The sequence below is a fragment of the Sander vitreus genome, chromosome 14 (genome assembly GCF_031162955.1).
Source record: "Sander vitreus isolate 19-12246 chromosome 14, sanVit1, whole genome shotgun sequence".
NCBI classification, from domain to species: domain Eukaryota; kingdom Metazoa; phylum Chordata; class Actinopteri; order Perciformes; family Percidae; genus Sander; species Sander vitreus.
The window spans coordinates 8,893,370-8,918,647 of NC_135868.1; the positions used below are offsets into that span (position 1 = coordinate 8,893,370).

Consider the following 25,278-nt stretch of genomic DNA (forward strand, 5'->3'; position numbering starts at 1 on the left):
AAACCAAATGAGAACAAAACAAGATGTACTGTCCCTGTGTGAGACTTCTGATCTTTTGATTTCATTGTAATAGCAACTGATGCAACTTTATATAAAATTCTCCCACTCATATCATCAATGGGAGGGAATTTAAATATAAAAAGGGAAATGGTAAGGACATCCATCCATCCAAAGTCAAATATGCATTTACTATTTACTTTTAGCAATATCTTCATACATTTTGGGAAATTCTCTTTTGCTTTATGCCACTAGTTAAAAAGAACAATACCATTCTCATATCTGTCAATGGCATATAAAGCTAGAGGCAGCAAGTTAAGACTGGAAACAGCTAGCCTACCATAGTTCTCTCCAAAGAGGAATAGGTACCAAGAAATATTCCAGCTAATAACCCCTGTAAAACCAAAACTCACATTCTGTGTATAAAATACACAAATGTGTGAGCTTAAAGTAGGTAAGCCTTATAAAACTCAGTTTTAGATGCTCCCTGTTTAGATGCACCAATCAGGGCCAGGGGAGATGTCTATCTGCGTGTCAATCACTGCTCATGCACGCATTCATTCTCCCTTGTGGGGGGAGGGGCTTAGGAGACCGTTTTAGGCTTTAGCAGAAAGGGGGGGAGGGACTGAGAAGTTGTTGATATTCAAATTTTTTGGCTAATGCCGCGTTCTATTTACCTCGGAACTCGGATTTTCCGAGGTCAAAGTCGTAAACACGCCCCCTGACCTCAGATTTCCGAGCTCGGAACTCGGACAACCTCACAGTAGCCCGAGTTCAAAATCCAACATGGTTGCCCCCTGTATCAACAGTTGTGAAAGCTGCAGTAACATAAAGTTATAAGCACTTCTATCTTATTTGTGTCACTAAATCAGTCGTTCACACAAGCATGTTCAACTTCTATCTGTGGACATGTTGTTACACTGTTTGCATGCACAAAAAAACGGTGTAATGCGTTGTTATCAACTGGTATTGCTAACAATAGCTAACCGGACTAGAGCTAATGAAAACAATGAAAATCAACTCGGGTATGACATCATTCCCAGCTCCGGCTTCCGACTTCCAAGGTAAATAGAACGCGGCATAAGTCCTGGATCTTCACAATCCTACCTACAGCACCTTTAAGAGGTGCTGCTTGGTGGACAAAGTTAGGATAAAGTCTGGCATGCTGTTTTCCCCTTGTGTTACATGCTAAGATAAGCTAACTGCTTGCTGGCTCTAGTTTCATATGTAACAGATGAGAGTGGTATCAATATTCTCATCTACTCTCAGGAAGAAAGCAAATAAGCATATTTCATAAAATGTGAAACTATTCCGATAAGGCTGTTTTAGTGAGCCATTGCTCTATCCTTCCGTTTTGGATCTCTGGATTAAAAACATGCATTTAAAAGCTCCCTTGAATCTTGCAGTGACTAACACATTGTTACGGGGGTGGGGGGAATAGAGAGGAACTAGAGTTGCTGACAAACACATATGATGGAGAGGCTGACTGGGAAGGGTCCATCCCTGGAATGCACTCCTTGGTTTCAGGCTGCATCCCAGAGTCACATTTCATCTGGTATGAATGACACACATTTTTTACTGCTCTAGCAGGCATTTGGCGTTATGACGGTTTCTTAGGCATATTGCAACATATATTGTATGTAGCCTATTGCAGCTTTTTTTGTTTTTGCATGGACATTCGTGATCCCCAGAGGATGAATCCAATGAATTTGGTGATCCCATAAACTGGGTAATCCTCTGACCCGGTGGCGGGGATCACCGTGTATTTTACACCTGGGCCTTCAGTACTATCCTACAGCAATTAAACCACCTTTGAATAACCTCACCATGACACTAGGACATTATCGTGTGGAATAAAGGGGTTTAACACAAGGCTCAACACCTAGAGAGTTTCAATACACTATGAATACACAGTGACTGAAGCAATCACTTTTACGCAGTATGCTGCATCATAGATAGTCAAGATTAATGTAATTACCAAAGAAACAAAAACAAACCCACAACAACCGGTCACATTTACTCATACGATGACCACAAAGCAATCAAAAACACAAATAACACAATCAGCGATCAACAGGCTTCCCCACAAATTCCAGCCAAGCTGCTGGGGCTCAACAACACACATGCCACCACGCACACACAAGGGCACAGCGGCCACTGACACTGCTCAACTCTCTAACACCAGCAGTAACTATCTAAAGCAAGCAGTAATAGCTAGTAAAATCATTTTACTAAAATACAGAAAAATCCATCAAACTTACTAAAAGCTGCTCATCATTTGAAGAAAAAGTACATCCACCTTTCTTTCATTAACTTTACATCTAAAACTCAAAACCAACTTGAACTAACGTTACTGCTACGGTTATGTGATGCTAGCTAGTTTTGCTTCTCAGCCACCGGTCCGAAAAATGCCGACGTAGTTGGCTAGTAGAAGGCTCTGGCCTATCAAAGAATATGCCCAACAGGGCAAACTCGAAATTTGATTAGCTAAAGAATATGACAATCAACAACACTGTCCCTTTTGCTTAAACAGCAGATAGATTCTCTCGAAATTCTGAAGGCCTCAGAGTGGATTTTTCACCGGGAGACAGCACAGAGGGGAAATCTGATTGGATGAAAGCTCTAATTTATGAAATGCACTGGAAGCCGCACAACCGAGGGAGAGGGTAGCAATGCAATTACGGTAATAGACTCGTGGGAACAGACTTTGTAAAATACATAGGAAAAATAATAAATCTATAAATAAATATATTTCGAAATCTAGCGTCATCATGAGGTTTATATTTAGCCTAATTATTTTTTGTAAAATATCTCAACAACTATTGGATGGGTTGTTATGAAATTTGATTCAGACATTCATTAATCAAATCCCCTCGGGATCAATTATAAAAACGTTGTTGATCCATTAACATCGTCAGGTCAAACTTCTTTTTATTGTCTGAGCATGGCTGTAGATTGTTTATACTTTATTTTACCCTTTGCACTTACCTATTACTCTAACAGACAGATGTTAATGCTTTTCCCCACAAGTAGGTTTCACTGGGGCCTTCACTTCTTTACCTGGGTTCATGATTCATAACTAATGAGGTTTGGAGACACATTTTTCTACCAGCGGTATTATTTCCTCGTCTCCTCCCATGTCTCCTTCAGACATCCAACACATACACTGCAGAGGCTGTGATTGAGACCAGGCTTACATGTCAGCCAGTGACTCACTCACAAGTCACATTTAACGTTGCCAACTACGTAATGTAATCTGGCTGGAAACTCACACACTCACACCAGAATACATTCCACACATTTAACCTTGGGGTGTGTGAGTAATGAGGCATGAATGTACAATGTGTGTTTCACCACTTAAACAACAAATCTTTGTTTCATTTCCTGTCACTTCAGAAATTATCTGGAAAGAATTGACCAAGGCAACACTTTAATTGAGCTGTTGGAAGCCAAACAGGATTCCTGCAGTTAAACTGAAATGACTCAGCTGTATGGCCTTTAATATACATTTGAGTCCAAATTAACAATTTACAACAAATTAGAAAAGTAGGAATTGTAGTCTAAAGTTTAAATTAATCTTCACTCTTGACATAGCAACATGTAGCCTGCTGAGACTCACACAGGATACAATAACGTCTTTGGTGTTTGTTTATTTTGGTAATATTAAATGTGCAGTAGGTAAGCCTTATAAAACTAACTTTCTGTCATATTTGCTGAAACTGACCCTATGTTCGAGTAGAACTACATGAAGCAGGTAGTTTAAAAAAAAAAAAATCTGGCTCCTCTGGCACCACCTACAGCCTGCAGTGCAATTTGCAAAAATCCACAGCTCCCTGTTCAGATGAACCAATCAGGGCCAGGGGGGGTGTCTAACTGCGTGCCAATCACTGCTCATGCACACGCATTCATTCTTCCGCGTGGGGGGAGGGGCTTAGGAGACCGTTTTGGGCTTTAGCGGAAAGGGGGGAGGGCTGGATCTTCGCAATCCTACCTGCGGCACCTTTAATAATTTGTTGCAATTTGACAGAAGGCCAAACAAAAGAATTAAAACAACAAAAACATCCAAAACATACAGGTTTAGGACACTGATATAGAAAACTAAATTACAAAAATATAAATATACCTTCATATAATATCTGAATAAATTCAGGCTGATTCTTAAATTGAGCTACAGTTTGACTTAGAAACATTCCACATAATACAGACTCCAAAAAAACTTCAACTTTCACACACAAAACTTCACACACTTGTCACTCTGATGTCTAAATACAATTTTAAAAAAAAGTACATAAACAGTTGTTGTATTTTACCAATAACCACATACGATAGCATAGGTGAGGCTTTATGCAAGCTAACAATACGTTGCTAACACATGGAAACACTGGCGTCGGCCGCGACACATGAATCCATCGACACACCCATCCAAAGTCAATCTCATCTACAACATGTCATCCAGTTACAAGATGGACACAGATATAACTTTAACCTTTTATATATGTTTTAACCAGTTATTGCAATATTTACCTATTTCACACACGATGTAGCCAACTCCGGCATTCTCCACCGAGTTGCTTCCATGATCGGCCTGTATGAAAAACAGAGCGACCAAGAGGCAACACGCAACTACTTGGCGCGTGACATCGCCACCTAGTAAATAACGAACTCAAAAATGACCTTCTGCCAGCAAATAAACATAAATTAAACATATGCACATTTCTTTTATGTATAGAACATTTAAATGACATACAAGAACACAATATCCATGTAGTAGGTAACCAGAAATAAATGTGATGGGGGTTACATCAAATTCACCACCCGGCTACACACAAAATAATTTCGATTTTGGGTGTCTCTTGGTAAGCTCCCTACTCGTAATTAATGATTTCTGTGTGTGTTGTGTGTGCATGTGTTCAGTCAAGTGTCTGCCCCACTGTGAAAAAAACAACAGCTTTAAATAATGATACCTTCAACAGAAAGTCAGAAAGTGAATAATTGCAAGCAACATTTCAACCCTGCTGACCCTTTACTGGAATTGTCTAATCTGCTTGTGTTGTTTATCATATCTTGTGGTGTTGTTGCAGCTTCAATGTTAAAGGTCAGTCAGAGTGATTAAAACCCTTGAGTTGTGTTTATATCTTATAAACTCAAAGATTCTTAAAACATAAAATGGCATATAGCATTGTAGAGGACTTTATCCAAATTGCAATTTTTCTTTGTGAGGCTAAAGGGGAAAAAAAACAAGTAAAAACAAATATAGATGATAAACCACGGACATCCCTGTAAACAGTTTTCATTGGAGCTATGTTCAACCAAAGAAATAGTCCCCATGTAAACTGTTGTCAGACAGATCAGTGGATTAAACAAAGTAACACAGTTTCTAAAATAGATGCTTTTTAGTTGTGAATGCTGTAAGCAGCACAAATAAAATCCACTTCCACTTTATATTGGTATAGTGGCAGAAAGAGAGATGGAACCAGGGACATAAAAAAAAAAAGAACCTGGCTAGAAACCACAAGGGGTAGATGACAAATGTGTTTGGGTATTTTAAGGCCACTGGCCATCATCATTCAAAAGTTACAACAGGGCAAAACCCACAGAAACAGAGGATGTATAGGGGGGAATTCCTGTTGATACTACACGCATACAGTCATCTGAAGGCTTTAAGAAATATGCAGAAGAAATACAGTTGAAGCTGCAGGGTCTCGAGCAAGGCGTAGCCCCCCTTTCCTTCTTCTGTGGTCAGTCAGTCAGAGTAATGTCTAATTACTTTAACAGCCTCCGCCAGCAGGATCCAGCTGAGTTTGAATCCCCAGCCACTGAGCGGGATGACGTGAAATCTTTTATATTCACTGAGGAGCTTCAACCCAATCCTTCCTCCTTTGCCTCCTCCTCCTGGGAACAAACAAGACATGTTCTCCTAGATCCTCGCAAACAAGGTCAAACATATTTCAGGAAGAGTCATGGGAAAAGCTCAAACAAATAACAGCACCATATGGCGCTTTTATTTTTCATCTGGAGTTGATCTTGTGATAGGATTTTAATGGGATATAAAGAGCATGTTTGTTGCAGCAAGTCAACACTTTTACACTGAGTCATGAATGATGATCAAAAGCATGAAGTAACAGGAATGTATATCACTTCTTGACAGCTACATTTCTCAGTTTATGAGGGAATACCAGGCGTCTGGAGTGAGAAGAGGCGGCCATATTTTTACATTAGCACCTGTCAGGGCTGACTAAACAGTTCAAATCCATATATTTATTCATATCATGTTCTTATTGATAACATTATGTATTTTATTTAAATTTTGAAATATAATTTTAAATCATCTTAACCCAAAGTCAACTTAATAGCTTTTTCTGGAGTTGTGGAACTTTCTTGACTTAACTGGACTTTTAATTTTATTTTACCAAACTGTTTTCAAGGTCACAAATGAACTTTAAGACTCAATATATTTTTCATATTAAAATATTTGTGCTGCTTCCCAAAAGAATGCATCTTTATTTATTATAATAAAATATTTCTGGACACTTTAAAGGCTAGAAAGAGCATGTACAAGGTATTTCAGTTAGCATTAAGACTATAGAAACAAAAGTAACATATAGGCCAAAATCACATTAATGGAACTTTTCAACCAGCCTGTACTAAACTACATCTTCTTGTCAGCTGTTCCCTCCTCCCGAAATGGACACTAGCCTTGCAGAGCCTCGGTATAAACACAAACACAGCAGTTCAGCAGAGGTTCTGAACTGTAAATATTTATTATGTAAGTAATAGTAAGAGAAAGTCTGCATGGGACGACCCACAGAAAACCATCTTTGGGAAAACGGGGTCAGGGTTTCTGACCTTCTCCTTGGTTTTTAGTCATCTTTCTCTTTAGACAGTTTAAGATGATATAAAGTTTTCAAAGTATCAGCAAAATGAATATTTAGGTTCAGCTCCTTGATACACCTCACAAGAGAAATTAAGATTTTTTTGTGGCTTGATAATTGGTTCTCAATGAGACTATAAACGCTCTTGTGTACAAAGAGCAACCTTTGAGGCATAATTTTAGACTAGTTTTGCACAATTTCTTTCAATTTCTGAGTGTATTGTAAATACAAAAAATAGGCACACCTGTGTGCAGCAGGGAACCAATGCTGTAGACTAACTGACACCTACTGTACATTATGAGATGTATTGTGCATGTGAATGTTCATATAGACAAATACATCAATTAAATAATTCATACACCACCCTTCTGTTATATGACATTTATTAGTATTATTGCTTGTACGCCAGTAAAGATTTTTTTAAGCTGAAAAGAAAAGAAAATATATGTTTTACAACAATTCATTTTCAACAAACAATTTACATAGAGCAAGTAGTGGGAGAAGAAAAAAGGCAGTTTTATAAATTGTAACTTTCTATAAAAAGAATAAATATGTTTGCCAAGCGTTGGTCATAACATTCAAATTTTGGTTCCGTCTAGCAGTCATGAAAAAAAAAGTGTTAAACAAGGTTTACATTTAGGTTTTAGTCTTTGATGTGCAATACATACAATAAAGAAAAAACAAATACATCTAGGACACTTTTTAATTTATAGAAACATTTCAACGTGCTAAAGGTTGACGAGAGTTTTGATATTGAGCTATCAGCTTTACACTGTGAGTGAATTAGTAATATTGCAGTGTTCATGTGAAAGGCTGAGGTTTAGAAGTTTCTTTCTGCTAGTGTCAGCAGTGTTTGATATTGGCTGCAGGGGTGGTTAGTGGCGGTCAGTCATCGTTGTTGCAGTCTGTACACAGAATCTTGTCGCGGTCGGGGAAGAAGCCGGAGCCGACCAGCGACACGGAGCAACGTGAACACTTAAAGCACGGCTGGTGCCACTGCCGGTCCTCGAAAGAAACGTACTTCCCATCTCCAAACCCTGAGAGACACAAATACAACACATGAGCAACTAATGAAGGAATGTTTTACTAGTGGTGGAACATTTAATAACAGCCTTAGCGGCATTGCGGAAACAACATAAATAAATTCAAAATAACATCAGCAGTTGGCAGAAACATTAAGAAAGCACTGCCAGTTCTGTCAAACTGCTGGTATTGTAGTTCATAGCTGTGGTTAAAAGCATCTAATCTAACATTCTCATTTTAACTCTGGCATGTTTGTAAATACTTGAGGTGAGATAAAGATATTGGACCTGTTGAACCTATATTGTCTTGTTTTAAATGTTCTTATTCCTCTGTGTTCACTTAAAGCCATCATGTGAAGAGTTTTTATGTTTTATTTATTATAGTAGTATTAGACAATCCTGGTGAAATCTGGTTCAGTTCTGTGGTTTGTTTTCAGGATGCTTGTCTACACACAGTGTCCTTAAAGCATCTTTAGAGCTTTAAAGTGAGTTTCAGCTCATTGTTTAGCTGCCCGGCCTGCAATTTTATAGCTCTGGTTCACCCTCGCTGCTCTCATAGTGTCGTTTTTGGCTGCAGCAGACAGCTGTAATCACAAGGAGAACATGGGAGACAACCCCACACAGAATTGAACCTGTTGTGTTAACCAACAGACAACAACAACTCGGTGGTCCTGTACTCTCCACTGACCTGTGATGGCCGTGTTGCAGCCGGCACACTTTTTGGCATACAGGCTGCTGAAACACTTGACGCAGTACGGACTTTCCCCCTGCGAGGTGAAGGGTTGGCCAGCCAGCGGAGCTTTGCAGCCCGCGCAGAGAAAACACTCTTTGTGCCACACCTCGTCCTTGTAGGTCACCCCACCTTTAGTCAGAGCCTGCAGGACACAAACACAAACTGTATCAGTAAAATGTGACCATTTTAAAAAAGAAACTTCTTTTTGTGATACATGGCAGCATTGTGCTACAAAGTTGTTACTGCTGTGATGTCTCTGTCGGTGGTATTCTTATAACTGCTCATGCTCACTACTCAGGTGTTTGTATATTTTACCCAGTGTTTATCCTACAATCTGACACCTGGATGTTTAAAACAACATGCTTCATTTTTTAAAATATTAATTTTATATTAGTCAGTATAAAACCTTTAAGGCATACCCTGATGTATTGTGGTACATTTTTCATATTGTAAAAGAGCTCACAAACTGAATGAACTGAATTACACCACTGTCACTTTAACATTTTGTCTCCAAATTCTGTTGTATAGTTTCTATTTCTATTCTTTTCTTATTCACGTGTATGTAGCCTACCTCTTATTATTTATTTCTGTTACTTTCTATACATATCTGTATTCATTTCTGTCCTTGTTCTGTTGCAACAACTGAATTTCCTCGCTATGAATCAATAAAGGTTTATCTTATCTTATCTTAAACAATGAATTGGAAAAGTTCTCGACAGATCAATCAAGATCCTGGTTCACCTTTTTGCAGTGGCTGCACTGAGGAGCAACCCTGCCCTCGTAGCACGGCACACAGTAGTAGTTGTTGTTGTCTGGGATGAAGGCCTCGGCACCGATCGGCTTCTCACAGCCGTGACACATAAAACAGTCCTCGTGCCACGTGGAGCCGCTGTACTCCAACAGCCTTGATCCTGTCAGGGGTAAAAGAAAAGGAGCAGATGAGGATTTAAACTGAGACGTTTGTGAATGTTTACTGATATCGTCCCCGACATTTGTAAACCCGGGTGTCACTTGCATTCCTTTGATCTCTGCTCAACTTTGAGCTGGAATGAAATCTGATAGCATCTACACAGTGAAGACAAAAAGAGATGATTCATTGTGACGGCTAAACCTGTTCTTACACAGCTCTCCTGCACTGTACAATTACTTCGGCTTATCTTGCATCAAAACAATCTGGCAAGCTGTGACAAAGCAATGATCTAGCTGGCGTCTTAACACTGCTTTTTATTTATTTTACAGTTTTAACCATTTCATATGGTCTGTTTGTCCACTCCCATAAGAAACACATGCTTCACTGCAGATGTTTATAAAAGTTAGGAGCCAGTCATGCCTCTGAGTTAACTTTAATCACTGGCCTTGTTTTATGACTTTTGGGACCTAAACTGCAGCCCGAAGGCATGACGGTGTTTGGAACTTGAACTTGGCTGCACTTTTAAGAAAATAGGGGGGGGGGGGGCGGCAGCTTTTAAAGGCATTCGAGGCTGAGCAGAAATTGAAGAAAATTACTGCTGAGTTCAGAAAAGAACTGGTGAGTTATGCTATCCCACACTACCCACAGGCCCGGGTAATTTTCAGTCATCCGACACCACCGCTGCATTCGTGTCGTCACACCGGAGCTGAAAAACCCTGCTGGGAGATATTTTCAGCAGAGCATGAAACAATCATGCTGTCACAGCTAAGCTGTCACACCCTGGATAACAAAAACTCATTAGCCTCTTTTTCCCTGTCAAGACTGGGTGTGAACTTTCTGACTTTTTAAGCGATTACTCAAGGAATTTGAGTAAGTAGGTTTGTGAACTTGGTGTTGGAGGAACATACGACCAGTCTTTATCATCACTACCTGGCATTACTATCTTGTCGCAGGACACACACTTGGAGGAATACTCGTTGCAGTAGCAGTCGCTGCACACCAGGGCATCCTCCTGGCTGGTGAAGGGCTCGTCTGCCAGAGAGCGGTCGCAGTGGAAACAGCGGAAACAGTCCGCGTGGTAATGTCTGTTCTCATAGAAGAGCTCCTAGAGGAAGAAGAGAGTCAAACTGAGCGCTGAGCAACCAGTAAAACCAGACAGGCTTAAAATGGCCTTATAATAAAAACTTAAAATGTCAAAGGTTATAAATAAAAGGCTTAAAAAAAAAGTTGAATTCATAAGTGGTAAAACACATTCTTGCTCAATCAAATACACTCAGAGGTTTTTCCATTACTGCATTAGTTGTACTGGTATGACCAGTAGTTAATGGTGGCTAATGTTAGCAAATGGACACTGTAGTTTATTTTGAGGAAATCCCACCTACACCATACTGCTACCGAAAATTCTCACCAAATGTGTGTTAATCGGCACCCGAAAATAATCCCCCCCAAAAATGACAGTGCCCAGCTGTTCGAGGGCATCCCTTAGCATAAAAAAATGAAAGTATAGCTCATGATGACTTATTTCTATTTCAAGGTTTATGTCTTCAGTAGGAACTAAGCGGCACAGACAGAGCAGGGAAGTCAGATATTGATATTATAATGCATTCTTGGTCTTCTTATAGGATTTGTTGATAAAGAACACCAGCTTTATCATTTAACAGTAAATTATATGGGAATTTAAGATATTTACCGTAAACTCTAAGTTAATAAAACACTTGATATGTTATTGTTCCTCACAGGGAGATTCTCTATTTGCTGCCCCCCATCTGCTTGGAGGTCAGAGGTCAGAGTCGACCACAGGACTCCTCCTCTACAGTTCCTTGTATTTTGGACGTTTGCCGACGTGGGAGTCCAAACCCCTAAAGTTTCCTTCTTTCCACGACACCCCACTGTCCTCCAAACACAAGAGGAGTTAACAGAAGGGAGAAGTTTTTGTACATTCCCCTTTCTTCACCATTATTTTCTTTAAAAAATCTGAATAACCCACTTTTTTTTCTGTTAACAGCTGCTTGGGTTCCAGTTCATCTGCAGTTCAGGCGAGCTCTGTGATAAATGGCCCCATTGAACAGTGGGTGAAAAACTTGTTTTTGAGGCATGGAGTTTCACAGTAAAAGAAACAACTAAAGCAGAGGGACAGAGTAGCATAAAGGATGAATGTTGTTATGTCTTTTGCAGAGGAGGGACAGCCAAAGCAAGCAGGAGCATAATTTACTGCCAGTCCCTCATAGGGAGTCCGTAATTCACAGGACACTGATGGCCTCATGGCGTCTGTGGGTGTTTCTATTTTTAATATTCACGAACTAAGGCTTTATGGAATTTAAAGGGGATTATAGAGAGTTTGGTGTTCTTGGGAAGGAGAGATATGTTTTAACAACAGCTGGTTTGTTAAAGCAGTTAGAAAATTGATCATAATGCAGTCAGACATGTACAATTTCAGTGGTGGAAGAAGTACTCAGATCATTAAGTAAAAGTAACAATACTACAATGTAAAAAATACTCTTCATGTACAGTAAGCAGCATTTTAATGTTGTATCTGGTTTAGTTAATTTGAACTCTTTTATATACTCTTGGGTAGTTGTATGTAAAGCAATACATCATATTTATGATAGAGCTGAAACAATTACTTTTTGATTGATTACTTGCAACTATTTTGATAGTTGATTAATTGTAATATTTCAATGAAATGCCAACTCTTGTCTGTTTTCAGCTTATGATTTGCTGTTGCTGTATTGTCTTTAATCATTATAAACTGAATATCTTTAGGTTTTGGACTGTTGGTCAGACAAAATAAGAATTTTGAACATGTCACCATGGACTCTGGGAAACTTTAATAGGCATTTTTCACTATTTTAGAGGTTTAATAAACCAAATGATTCATTGATTAATTAAGAAAATGAATATCAGATTAATCGACAAGGAAGACATTTTTTATTTGCAACTCAAATTTATAAAAGCTTCTCATCTTTTGCATGTAAAGTCTTAATCTGTACGGTAACCATAGCTTTCAAATAGAAGTAGTGTAAAAAGTACAACATTTCTCTCTGAAATGTATAGAGTACAAGTATAAAGTAGAAGCAAAAAAGTACAAATACTTTAAGATTGAGTAAATGTACTTAGATACTTTCCACCTCTGTACAAGTAGAGCTTACCTTGGCATTATGGCCGATGATTTCTTTACATTCCTGGCAGGTGTTGGCGTACAGGCGGTCGTAACAGGGGATGCAGTGAGGGTTGTCCTCCACCTGGATGTATTTGCGTCCGCACAGGGACTCGTTACAGTTTTTGCAGTTGAACCGGTCACTCATGATGTCTTTCTTCTGGCTGAGAGAATTCACAGACACAGCATTCACTATCAGCGAGAAGCACAGAAAGGAGGAGAAAGACAAGTGAGATTAGTAACACAGAGAGAGAAAGTAGAGAAACGGGAGGCAGACAGTGTTTGGTTATACAGCTTGGAACTTAAGACCAACAGGAGAGACAAAAAATGTTAGTAAAAGAATTAACATTTTAAAGTGCTATAGAGTGCCCAAAGACGCTTTGTACAACGGGTAAAAAAGATCCTAGATACTGCAACTAAAAACACACTAAAGGAACAGGGTTGTACAGGAAATTAAATCAATAAAAAAATATATTGTGATAGTCTAAATGTATGAAATTATGGATCAAAGTTTGGATCACAGTTTCAGCATCATGAGACATCATGATGCTGTTAGAAGTTAAATATTGTTCAAAGTTTTCTACATCCAGAAATCATTTCCTGCAAGCAGTAGCTGAATGAACACTTTAACTTGTGTTGATTAATTATAAATCAGTCCTGTTTGATATAACCGCTTCTCCTGTTTCATCATAACTCACTAATACAATGTCTGCCTCTCCCTCCCCCTCATTTTTGTACAAACCCCCTGTGGCAGTTTGGCATTGAGAGACAGAACAACTAAACAATGTTAATTGTTGGGAGCTGAAATGAAACTCCGTACTCTATTTCAAAGGCTCTCTCGAGGGCTTTTTCTTCTTTTTTTGGCCTGTGTTAAAAGGGGAATCTCCTCGTTTATTCCTTGTAATGCCATTATGATGTTTTATTAGCAAAACTAATTATTATGATCTTGACAATGTAGCATACTGTATTCTGTGACAGCTGTGAACATTTCATAATGATGATTACTAGGGCTTCTCCCAAAGTCCCCTCAACATTTCACCCCAATCACTTTACCTCTTAATTGTATCGCAATAAGAATGCGTCCTTTTGTTTCAAAGAACAAGTGGTTTGATTCTTTACTACAATCAAATACAACTTCTCCCAGCACACTTTTTGATTTCAACAGTATTTCCTAATTAACATTTGATTGGATTCAACTTTTACCTGGACTTCAGTTTTTTTCATAAAAATCTTTTATTGGGGTTGTTGTGTAACAGATCTCAATCTCAAAGATTATGGAGCTTTATATGTTCTTTCCTGCCTGAGTGCATGCCACTAAATAAAAGTAAGAAAACGAAAAGTAGCATCTAAAATGTATGAGAAGAGCATTTGAATATTTATAATTAACCTCTTTTCTTTTTTTTAACAGATATGCTTTGATACAGATTTAGGATAAATGTGACTCAACGGAGGAGATGCTTTTTGTTGTTTTTGCTGAAGATGTTTTGGCCCGTCAGGAGTTTAATTGAAAGCCACGCGTCAGCAAGCAAAAAATAAGAATGACAAAACAACAGGTTCCAAAATGACAATGTACTCAGCAAGCATGGTTTTATCACAAGTTGTAGGTCAAAATATGTTGATGTATGTATGTTAAGTTAAATTAATAGTTTGTTTATAGCGACTATATTGTATAGTTACACCCTGCTTCACACTGAAATATAGTCATTGTAATGCGGTTGAAACCTAGACTTCTAAAAAACTGTCAAACGTTTTAAAGTCTTAACCTGGATGTAAAAAAAAAACAGCTGGTAAAATGTAATGACTTGTCTGGAGCCTATTAAAAACAAGATGATGCATCTTAAAGGCCCAGACACACAGACCAGACGGCCGACCCTTGGCAGAAAAGGCAGTTGGACTGATCAGTCTTCCCGAGACTGATCAGTCCAACACCAAAGCGACGAGACGTAATACGTCTCCATAACAGCAGACGGCGCTAATCTGTATTGTCGCCCAAAAATGAAAACCGGCAGCTGATTGGACGAACGTGTCATGTGGGTCTGGTTTCTCTGGAAATTCAAAGACAGTCCGTCATGGCGGCTTGTTCAGAATACGATCTCATATTGTACTAAAATAGCCATGCAGTTGCTGAATCTGTCTTCATTTCAGATCGACAAAGGTCAGTTTAAAAGATTTTCGTCAGATTTTGAGAGACTCTAGTCACGCTCATTCTGCTCAGTTTACCTTGAGAAGAAGCCTCCTTACTTAATTTAAATAAATGAGTTGATTGAGAGCTCGTGGAGCAGAGGAAAGTAAGGTGGAAATAAGGCTGGGCACACTGACAATAACATCATCCTACCATTATTACTGAACACACTGAGGCATTAGCAAGGTATTGACCCCATGTTCTGCAGCAGCAAAGGGAAAAACCCTCCTGTGGAACAGTTAAGACAGGGCAGGAATGGCTCAGATATGTATACATACAGTGTAGATGAAGCTTATGGATAAGGAGCGTTCTCTAGAGTTTGGGTATATGTTCATGCTCTGGATCACAACTTGTGGCACATTTACAAAGCCAGACACTTAATAGTTCACTTGAAAACCGTAATTGTTTATAATTTATTTTGGTCACAGAGTGGCTTTGACATGTTTTTATGTCAGAAAGGGGCTGGTCGGTTCAACAAAGTGCAGTCAAGAAACCGTGTGGCTTTGAAATCTCCCTGAGGGATCGAGGAATGAGCCAAGACCCCCCCCCCAACCCCCTCCGTCTGGACGTCACCAGCTTTGTCTAAACGATGAGAGCCAGAGCTCGGTACAAACTAATGAAGGCCACTTGTTTTCTCAGAAACACAATTTTTGTGGTTTTGTTTTAAGCTGGTAAGAATTAAACGTCAGTCATGATTAAGGTTTCCCGCTCCACACATTTACAGGTACTGCGCTTTATACTCTGTATCCTCAAAGTATTTGCATCTGGTCTGCTCATGTCTGACTGCTATCAAACGTATTTCTAATAACCCTTGATGTAGCAATTTCAGATAAATAAATAAAAAAGATAAACACAGTCTGCTCTTGGTCATGTTCTAAAGCTGATGCCAGAAGCAGAAACTCCCTCTTCTCCACAGCTCGTTTGGAGACTTTGTCTCCCAATGCCATGTTAGCACAACACTGAGGACATCCCTCGTGCATCCCTCCCTGCAGATAACAGCACTGCTTCCTCTTACAGGGCATCAAGCTGGGTCAACAAAACAAGGAGGATGACCAAACTGAGAGAAAACATCACATCCTATGTCTGTTTTCTGTCAGATTGCTGTCTGGATGGGGAAATTCAACAGCCCAACTTCCCTCCTAAAATGTCTAAAGAGGTTCGGGTTTCTATTCTCGTCCATCCATGTCTACGATGAATGCAGTGATAGAACAATGGTTTTCCTTCCGGACATAGTTTTCCCAGTTTTGAGCTTTATGTTTCTCTTCCTGAGCCACAACATCTGCGAACACATTCTGTGGTCTCCAGCTGTTGTCTGTCATCGAATTCTCCTTCGGGCATCCAATAGGGACAAAGCAGAGTCTAATTAACAATCCATCATTGTTGAAACCAATATTTTATGGTTCCTGTTCATATAGGACAGTCCATTATAACTTTATAGTCAGCTATAAAATATGGTGAGACTCATACTGTAGAAACAGCCGAGTGAGAGACTGAGCATCAAGGAGGGTGCAGCATTAGCTTAGCTTAGCATACAGACTGAAAGCTCTGCCCAAAGTCTAGAAAAATGCCTAAAGCCTAAAGCATTTTTGTTGTTGTTTATATGTAAGTTGGTATACCTTGTTTGTTTAATCAATACACAAACAGACACATTGTTTCTACATTTCTGTTTGTGAATAGATTAAACAAACTAGATATTTAAAATTAGTGAGTTTAGGAGGTGCTGGTAGGTGGATTGGACAGAGCCAGGCTAGTTGTTTCCCTATGTTTCTAGTCTTTATGCTAAGCTAAGCTAATCACCTCCTGCCTCAGCTTCAAACATGAGAGTGGTTTTAATCGTATTGTCTAACTCTTAGCAACAAAGCATATAGACATACTTTCAAAATGTCAAACTACTCCTTTCATGAATTAAACATGTTCCCGAAGTAACAATACTAGCCATTTTGAGCAACCAGATATTTTGACTTGACTTGAATTTTTAGATCCAAATTAAAATTTGAGAAATTTTAATGAGGGTAATTGAGACCACATCAAGTCAGATAGATTTAAAATATTGTTACCCATTATTTGCTTTCATGCATCTTGTTAAAGGTCACAACTGACTGCAAATGAAAGAACCTGTTCATCTTCACACCATACAGACTGTCTGACATGAACAGTCTGAAACACTGACTCACATGTAGTCTGCGCCTTGTTTAGGAGCTGTGCACTTTAGTCCACAGGTGTCCTCTTGAAACACACCCAAGAATACTTGTCGCCCCTGTTCTCCTCCGCAACACGAGACATTAAACCAAACACTCATCCATCCTGTCTAAGTACTCTCTTTCTGGTAGCACGGCTGCTGAAACTATTTAAGCTTACATTTCACCTTGATGAGTGGACACATTTACTGATACACTGTCTGTCCAAGTAAAAGATTTACAGGAGTCACTTGGCTCTGAGCACTTTGTAGTGGCAGCCAAATGGGAACTGTCTCCCAGGATCAGGCTTCCTCTCTCATGTCCCTTCATGGTTCGCTGCTGTTGTTTTACTCCCCAACGACCTGGACAGTTTCTTACGACCGGAGCCAGAAACTGAGCTGCTGCGTCTAGGTGTTAATGTTTATTTTCCCCCGTAGAGGAATTTAGACTTCATGTCTGAGCTTTATAAACCAGATTCCATGATGAAAACCACAGTCACACGTAATAAAATCTAGTGGAACAAAATATGTAGGTAAGTGTTAAATCTGTCCGAGCCACAAAATACTAATTCATGCATTATAAAACAGCCTCAGTGCCTTTTTTGGAGGGATTGCATTCCCTGTACATCCTGACCTGTTCCTGATCCCGATCCTGATCTGTTTAAGAGACATTTTTCATATATTATTGAACGCACACTTATTGGTCAGTTTTGAAGGTATTTGGTCATACAGTGAAAGTATTCACACCCCTTTACTTTCTAAACTTTTTGTTCTGTTGCAGCCTTATGCTAAAATCGTTATTAGTAATAGTAATTTTATTAGTGTTATTATTGTTTTTTTTATTGTGATGTAACTGCAGCTTTGCAGGCATGTTGCCAATGGTTTGTTGAATCTTCTGTAGTTCTTTTGAGAGATATCATCGCATTGTCAAAAATCCTCACTATCTCTGATATGGTAATATCACTCTGAGGCTGATGTTTTTCCGATTTGTTTGCTTGTAACGATAAGCACAGCCTTACAGGGCTGCTAGAGTGACTGTAGACTTAACTCACAATCACTGCTTTCTCTTTTGCTGTAACACTCATTCAATAACCCAAAGTGTGTGTGCATTGAGTTAAAACAGGAAAGCGTGTAACAAAGTTGGCTTTTAATTACCATCCCACTTTTACGGTTTATTCCCCCTGAAATGGATTAGGGTACTTTAACGGCCTCTGAAGCTCAGAACAGTCCTCATATTGTGCGACTCCCTGGGTTGCATAACCTGGATTTGAGCAGGTGAATGAGAATATTGACAGCGGCACAATACTGTGTAGAAATTGCCAACAACAGAGTGAAGCCCCGCAGCATTGGAGGGAATTTGACACCCTCATGGTTGAGCTATAAACTGTTACAGAAAGTAGAAGAAATAAAAAACAAGGCTGGTCTCTTATGGCTGTCAGATGACTGCGCTCCCTTTCATCCCCAGTACAAAGACACTCAATGTGGTGCTGCTTCCTGCAGATCACAAGGCTAATTTCAGCTGCACGCACACAAATCAACATGAACACACATTGTACATGTTCTTCTTGCTGATTAAAGTTCTCATCACGATGAATTGGTTCTTCTTGCTGTTTTAAACAATGACGATATTCTGAGATACTGATTTGGCAGATGTGTAACATAAATTTTTGTTTACTTGAACATAAAAAGTGCCTCCTTATAAGGTTAAATTAGTAATTTCCCCACACAAATCAACATGAACACCAATGTGCATTTTGTTGTCTGTGATAAAACTTTATCAGGGTGAATTGCTCATTGAACACTAAGATACAGTGTTGGCAGATCTGATCAATTATTCTGGTTATTTGAATGTGAAAAACAGCAGAATTTTCTTGTGAGGTTCTTGAGAAGCTTTCAGCTTCATTTACTTTAACTTAGTAATTTTTTCAAAATAATCTGTTCTTTCACGAAAACCATAATAGGCAGCTTTATTTATTTATTTTATAATATGATCAGTATCACTGGATATTAATGACACATAACCTGTAACATTTAGCCTATAACATCAGGGAGTGAAGCACCTTTTGGGACGGACTATGTGTCTGGTTTTGTCTTGTGAGTCTCCAGCTGCAGTTTCACTTCAGCTGCTGTCAACAGACCTGACAAACAAGATCTCAGCCAGACATGTAAACAAGTCACCACCGTGCAAATCACAGTGACCTGACACAACAGTTCCCAACTCTGGGGGTTAGGAATCCCACCAGAGGCCGTGAGATGATACTGACATACAAAATAAGAAAACCCTATAGCGCTATAATTTCCTAATACTTTCTTTGGAAAGAAACATGTAATTTGGGTAGACATTCGGGCCAAAAAACAGAAAACAAAACTATCTAAGCTCACGTACATATTCATTAATTATTCTTTTTTTTAAATGGAAACCATTTTTTCAATTCAACAAAAAAATTAAACGTAAAAAAACTTAGAGTCAGAGTTTATTACATATTTGTTGAATTGTATGCTTGCCTGAAGTCGAAATCCCCATTGTTGCTTGTTCAGCTGACAATTAACTGTAATTGATTAATTGGAACACTAAGAGTCAACATCCATGCTAACAGCTCTGTACATTGAGCTAAATCCTGACATCAGCATGCTAGCATGCTCACTATGCCAATGCAAGCATGCTTATTGTGTTTAAATTTCGTAATTAACACAAAACACAATGAACAGCTGAGGCTGATGGGAATGTCATTAGTTTGGCAGGTATTTGGTCATAAACCAAACTATTGGACACATTTTGACCTGTAAGTGGAGCGAGAGGAAGACAGTCCAGGATCATTAAGATTCATCCTCTTGGGAACACAAATGTGTTTACAAAATTGCATATCAATTCATTCAATAGTTGTTGAGATATTTCAGTCTTAGTCTGGATCAATGGAAGTACATTTTCAGGATAAAGCCTGACATCCTGAGCGTGGCTCACACGCAGGACGATCTCCTGGATGTGTGTTGCCGTTCGCAAAATCCATTCACTACGGGAAACAACAACAACATTCGAGCTAGCAAGCTATATGCTGAAAATTGGTTTTTGAAGAATATTTGAATCGTGCAATAAGGCAGGTCTGCTTGGTTCTTTTAAAGAATGATTGTAATTGTACGGCTTTTACTAACTAACTGCATTGTTTGGGACCGATTGGCAGGATTGCTGTGGATGAAGTACACACGGCGACACAATGGTAAGAACAAATTACGTTTAACCATGCATCCAGCTAATTGAAATTGCTCACGTTACTGTATCGTGTAAACAATTAACTTCATTTAATATTTTATGTGGCGTTTTACTTTTGCGGGGTCCAAAGGTTTCACCAAAACAAGGTTCATTCTGAGGACATTTTGCAGAGCCACCGTTGCTGCATGCGTCCAGAACTTAGTGCTGCCCAAGACGATTGTGATTGGTTTAAAGAAATGCAAACAACCCAGAGCCTTTTTTGTCCTATCCCAGAATGTATCTGAGGTGTAGCCAGACCTTACTCCACGGCGCTGTGGAGATGCGAGACTAGGACCAAAGTGATGGACCGACTATTAAGCTGGCATTACCCAGAGCTGAGTGTGGTTAAAAATATGTGTGAAACGTCTAAATGTTTCTGTGAATGACGAACGAATAAAAGCAGAAAGGCAGATTAAAGATAGTAATCAAGTGTGGTCATGAAGTCTCTTAAAATAAAGTACTTTAGTGAAGTTACTTTTGGCAGTGTAGTTGTTTCACTTGGATTATACTTGCAGGCGAACAGTGACCGATTTTAAAAATACCGACAACTACCATCCAAAACAAATACGCAAGTAAATTTTCCCATCAGCTGCCAGCTGGCTTTGGACAGGTCAGGTCCTGGGTGTCAATGGTAACAGATGTCTGTTTTCTGAGAGACTGGGCCTGCTCCAGGGCCGAAGTGGGACTCATTTTCAGCCCTGGAGTTTCATGCCGGCCCACTTTACTTTAATTACGACTTACTATATTAAAATAATGTAATTAAAAGCTTAGTATATAAGTCTGCAATAGGGCACTGTTCTCTACAGCCTTGTATTTCAGTGTATTTTTGTGAATTATAATTTCCAATTCAGTGCAAATACAGTAAGTGTTGTTTCCCAATGTAGATTTATTAGAAAACACTATTATTCTTTAGAACACAATGTAATGTTCAATAATATCAGAATTCTGTTTTTCTTTGCAAATAAGTGTTCACAAATATCCAAACCTTGAAATTAAACAAAAGAATAAATCACAATATAAAATAAAAAGAAATAAAGAATGAAATCAAATGTACTGCACTTTGAATAATGTTTCATATAACTTTCTATTCCCTTTCAGTCCTGGGCTTTGTATATTTACTATCCTTATTTCAATGATAAAAGGCATAATGGATCAATAGTAACATTTGGGCATATAAAGTGGTTATATTGTAACTAGTCTGATTATGTTCACACACTGTGGTACAACAGCTTAGATGTGCCTTCCACACTGACAGCAGCTTATTACAAAGTGTGCTAATAAAATCAAGTCAGTTTCATTAATGTAATGCCGAATCATCTGGCATCATTGATTATTTCAGGGCATTTTCTTCTATAGAGCAGATCTACCCCATACTCTTAATAAAATTTTTATTTAATTCTGGTTCTTATAATATTCACTCAATGAGCAGTCCTACCTGCTCACTCTGGAGTTCTGGGCGCATGGCCGGTGCTTGGTACTGTCTCTTCATTGTCAGTGTTATCAAACTGGACTAGCTAGTGGCTGCTGCTGTAGAGCTACAAGAAAAAGTTTGATTCATAAACACAAATGTTGGTTTTCAGGCAACGTTGTCTTACGTTTTGTACAACCGCTAACATCTTGCACTTCTCCTAACCATAATTTTACAGTCAGTGCTCCTAACTATCTTACCCATCTCATCGTCTTCATTTGGCGTTTCAATCTCGCTGGCTTCAATGAAAATGTTGCTCAGTTTAGCACATTTGACCACGTCCCTTTCTAGAGCTTTCCTTTTTAAATTGTCGACTTTTCAGCGCAGTTTTTGCGTTTTCTATACATAGAATAAATAAATACAAAGAGTGGGCTGCGATTGCAAACAGCCTAGGGACAGCATCCATGATATTCAACTATGATTTCAAACCAGTGCCATGACTGAACAAACATCGCCCCTCGCGACCAAAAAACCAGACCTGCCCCGGAATTCTCCTGGTGCTCCTGATTAGCCAATTCGGGCCTGCTGGGTTTATTTGTATACAGCAAGGCAGAGGGTTGGTTTTAGACTTTTTACACCTGCATAAAATACAGACATATTTAGGGTTTATGGTAACTGCATTTTTGGACTCTGGCTGTACATTTCCCCTTGCTTTTAGTCTTTATGCTAAGCTAATCGCCTGCTGGCTCCAGCTTCGTTTCATGCTCTATTTCTTGGAAATCTTTCCGGCCAAGAAAAAGTTCGTCACATAGACCCCCTGAAACCGCAAACTGTCTTTTTACACTTCAGTTTTTGAACTTATTTAAAAAAAGAAGATTTAACATGTTGTATAGTGAGCTTTATTGGTGCTGCCTTTGGACAGAGCCAGGCTAGTCTCGCATTGCCAGACCTTCCTTCCTCCACAGCGCTGAAACGTGCTCTGGTTTATTGGCATGTCTTTAAACCAATCCTTGTCTTGGGCGGCGCTAAGTACAGAACGGAGCCCTGATGCCACTGCAAATAGCCTCAGGAAAGAACTTGTTTTGGTGGAACGTGTGTACGTTCAAAAGTTGTTTAAGTCGCGCAACAGAAAACTCAGATGCAACATATCTAGCTAGCTGTCTCAAGTTACCCTGCAGAGACCTGAGGAGCAGTTAACCATAGTTCCAACACAAAGAAAGCGGAAGGTAGCGGACATCCAGCCGAAAAAGAAGGACATCCGGCGGAATTTCCAGAGCACCGGAGCAATCCCGGAATTGTGGAACGTTGTGGATATAGACTAGAGCCAGGCTAGATGTTTCCCCCTGTTTACAGTCTTTATGCTAAGCTAAGCTAACCTGATGACTGCATGACTGCTTACTGTAGCCTCATATTGATTGTACAGACATTAGAGTGGTATCAATATTCTCTTCTCCCTCTCAGCAAGAAAATCAATGCATTTCTCAAAACATCAAACTACAACTATAAAACTTATCCCAGGCTGTGCTGCAGAAATGGCAAATGGAAAAGACAGCCGTGTGAGTAAGACTGACTCACAATGGGACTCTGTCTGATATTTATGACCGTCAGTGGCTCTGACAATCCCAAAATAATCCTCTCATTTGAACTTTTTTTAGTTTTATTTTGTGTCTGGCTCGTCTCCAGTGATTGGACACATGCAGGCGCAACCTTCGCCCAACGCAAGAATCTTGGAAGAATGTGAGTGTGGTCCAAACGTGGCAAAGTCTTGTGGTTTGAGAAGAAGAAGAAGAAAAAAAGCAAACAAGAAAAGCATTTTTCTTCCGCCCTCTGTTTTCTAAAAAAAGACAAAAGTCCCCCCAAACCCCCCACACACACACACACACACACACACACACACACACACAAAAAAAAACATTTACATTAAACCAGAGCTGCATTGTTTTGAATGAATGTATTAATTTCACCCAAATGGATTGGAACATGATGGTGGTATGTATGGGGATGGTGTGCGGTGATGGAAACTATGAGCGTAGCTAGAGGAGGAGGTGTAGGGGGTGCTGAGTCTCCAGAAGAAAATTTGTAATCTGAAAGAGACATGACATCACTCTAACTCAACACGACTGAATGCCTTGTTAACATGCTTCCAAAAAAAACAATGATTGTATGACATATTAAGCTTTCATTATCAAGATCTGAAGCCTTCCTATTTTGTGCGTCAGAGCCCTTTAACAAAACATTAAAGCAAGTGATTGTTTCCTCAAAGGTCTCCTTGTTCTTTTTCTCATGAATTCTACTTTAAAAAACCGGGAGCTGCAGCACTTATTCACAGTATCAGTTACTCACTTTGGCCCCCGCTCAGGCCCCCAACCCCCAATAACAGCCACTATTTCCTCACTCTAAAGAAAGAACATCCTTTCTGGTCCATCCTGGAAGTGCGGGGGTCAAATATTTGGCTTGGAAATCTGCAAGTTTTGCATACTTTCAATAAAGCAAACCACTTTCTAATAAGACACTATTATACTGTTTTTTATTGTTAATACATATTTTGCTGTAGCTTTGTAGATCAATTATAAGTCCAATTTTGGGTTGCCAGGTTGTGAAAACCCACTGGCAGGTGTTTATCCTTTCGATTTGGTAATGAGTTATACATGCTGGTAATATTAGCCTATAATAAATGCTTGAGATTCTTAGTTTTTAATAAGTAATCAAGTCTGCAGTTATAAACGTGTTATGCCTATTACACTGAGTCTCTGCAGCACTTTCTAATAATAAGTAACCAGTCAAAGAAAAATATGTTGTTTGTATACCTGGAGTGGTAACAAAAGTAATTTCTCCCTGGGATTATTAAAGTATTTCTGATTCTGATTCTGAAAGGGAGTTTTCAAAACCAAAGTTAATCTCAGTAATTGCATTGAACTGATCTATAAAGGTTTAGTATTTTTTTTTTTTTTTCATTATTTACACCTTTTAAAAAGGAACCCTCATTAGAGAGTGGTGCCGTTCATTTTAAATCCTCCGTGTGTTAAAACCAGTAAAAATGTGGAAAATATATTCAAAATGAATGCACCGTTTTGACAGGTGAGGATGTGTGCACGGGTCAGACATCAACGGGAGATTAACCTATGCGAACTCACCTTAACGCACTTTAAATTCACTTATCATCTACTGTTTCACATTACAAAGCTATGAGTAGTAGCCTACCTATAAATCGTATAAATGTAAACGTACCTCTCTTCGCGCACCAGCAGCCTCTGGAGATGATCACAGGAGTCTCTGCAGGATCTGAGCAGTATGTGCGCTCGTGCTGCTCTGGTGTATGAAATGACAGATAAGATGACAAATCCTCCGTGAAACTCCTGCGAGCTGCAAACTGACGGGTTTCCACTGACTGGAGCATCTGGTGCGTAAAAACCAAACCATTCCCTCAAACACCGCCCCTTTCCTCCTCTGTCTGTCTTTCCACTACCTCTGTCTTTCTGTCACCTTGTGTGGAGTTCAACCTGAAAAAAGGTAGACTCATTGTGTTTTCTAGATGTCATTTAATATTTTAAATACATAGAAGACTTTTGGCTTC

At 39.2% G+C, this 25,278-nt stretch overlaps 1 protein-coding gene across 3 annotated transcripts; it reads right to left on the reverse strand.

The window, feature by feature from the left end:
* Nucleotides 1-7,235: 7,235 nt before the first annotated feature.
* fhl3b (four and a half LIM domains 3b) lies at nt 7,236-25,116 on the reverse strand. 3 transcript variants are annotated; one of them, XM_078267822.1, is made up of 7 exons: nt 24,933-25,004; nt 21,732-21,831; nt 12,684-12,883; nt 10,465-10,639; nt 9,366-9,535; nt 8,580-8,766; nt 7,236-7,906 (listed from the first exon to the last, which is right to left on the reverse strand). In XM_078267822.1, exons 3-7 carry the CDS (start codon nt 12,837-12,839, stop codon nt 7,755-7,757), a joined length of 840 nt encoding a protein of 279 aa, XP_078123948.1. In that variant the 5' UTR covers nt 12,840-12,883; nt 21,732-21,831; nt 24,933-25,004; the 3' UTR covers nt 7,236-7,754. The 3 variants fall into 3 exon arrangements, with proteins under 3 accessions (XP_078123948.1, XP_078123946.1, XP_078123947.1); XM_078267820.1 differs by lacking the exon at nt 21,732-21,831 and having other exon boundaries at nt 24,933-25,116; XM_078267821.1 differs by lacking the exon at nt 21,732-21,831 and having other exon boundaries at nt 12,684-12,855; nt 24,933-25,018.
* Nucleotides 25,117-25,278: the final 162 nt, after the last annotated feature.

Bases quoted from the DNA above. Each gene is read 5' to 3' on its own strand.
- fhl3b (XM_078267820.1), bottom strand. From the start codon at position 25,101: ATGCTCCAGTCAGTGGAAACCCGTCAGTTTGCAGCTCGCAGGAGTTTC. The intron at 12,884-24,932 runs GTACGTTTACAT...TCTCGCTGATAG, and splicing joins CTGCTGGTGCGCGAAGAGAG to TGAATGCTGTGTCTGTGAAT. The intron at 7,907-8,579 runs GTCAGTGGAGAG...TGTGTCTCTCAG, and splicing joins CTGCAACACGGCCATCACAG to GGTTTGGAGATGGGAAGTAC.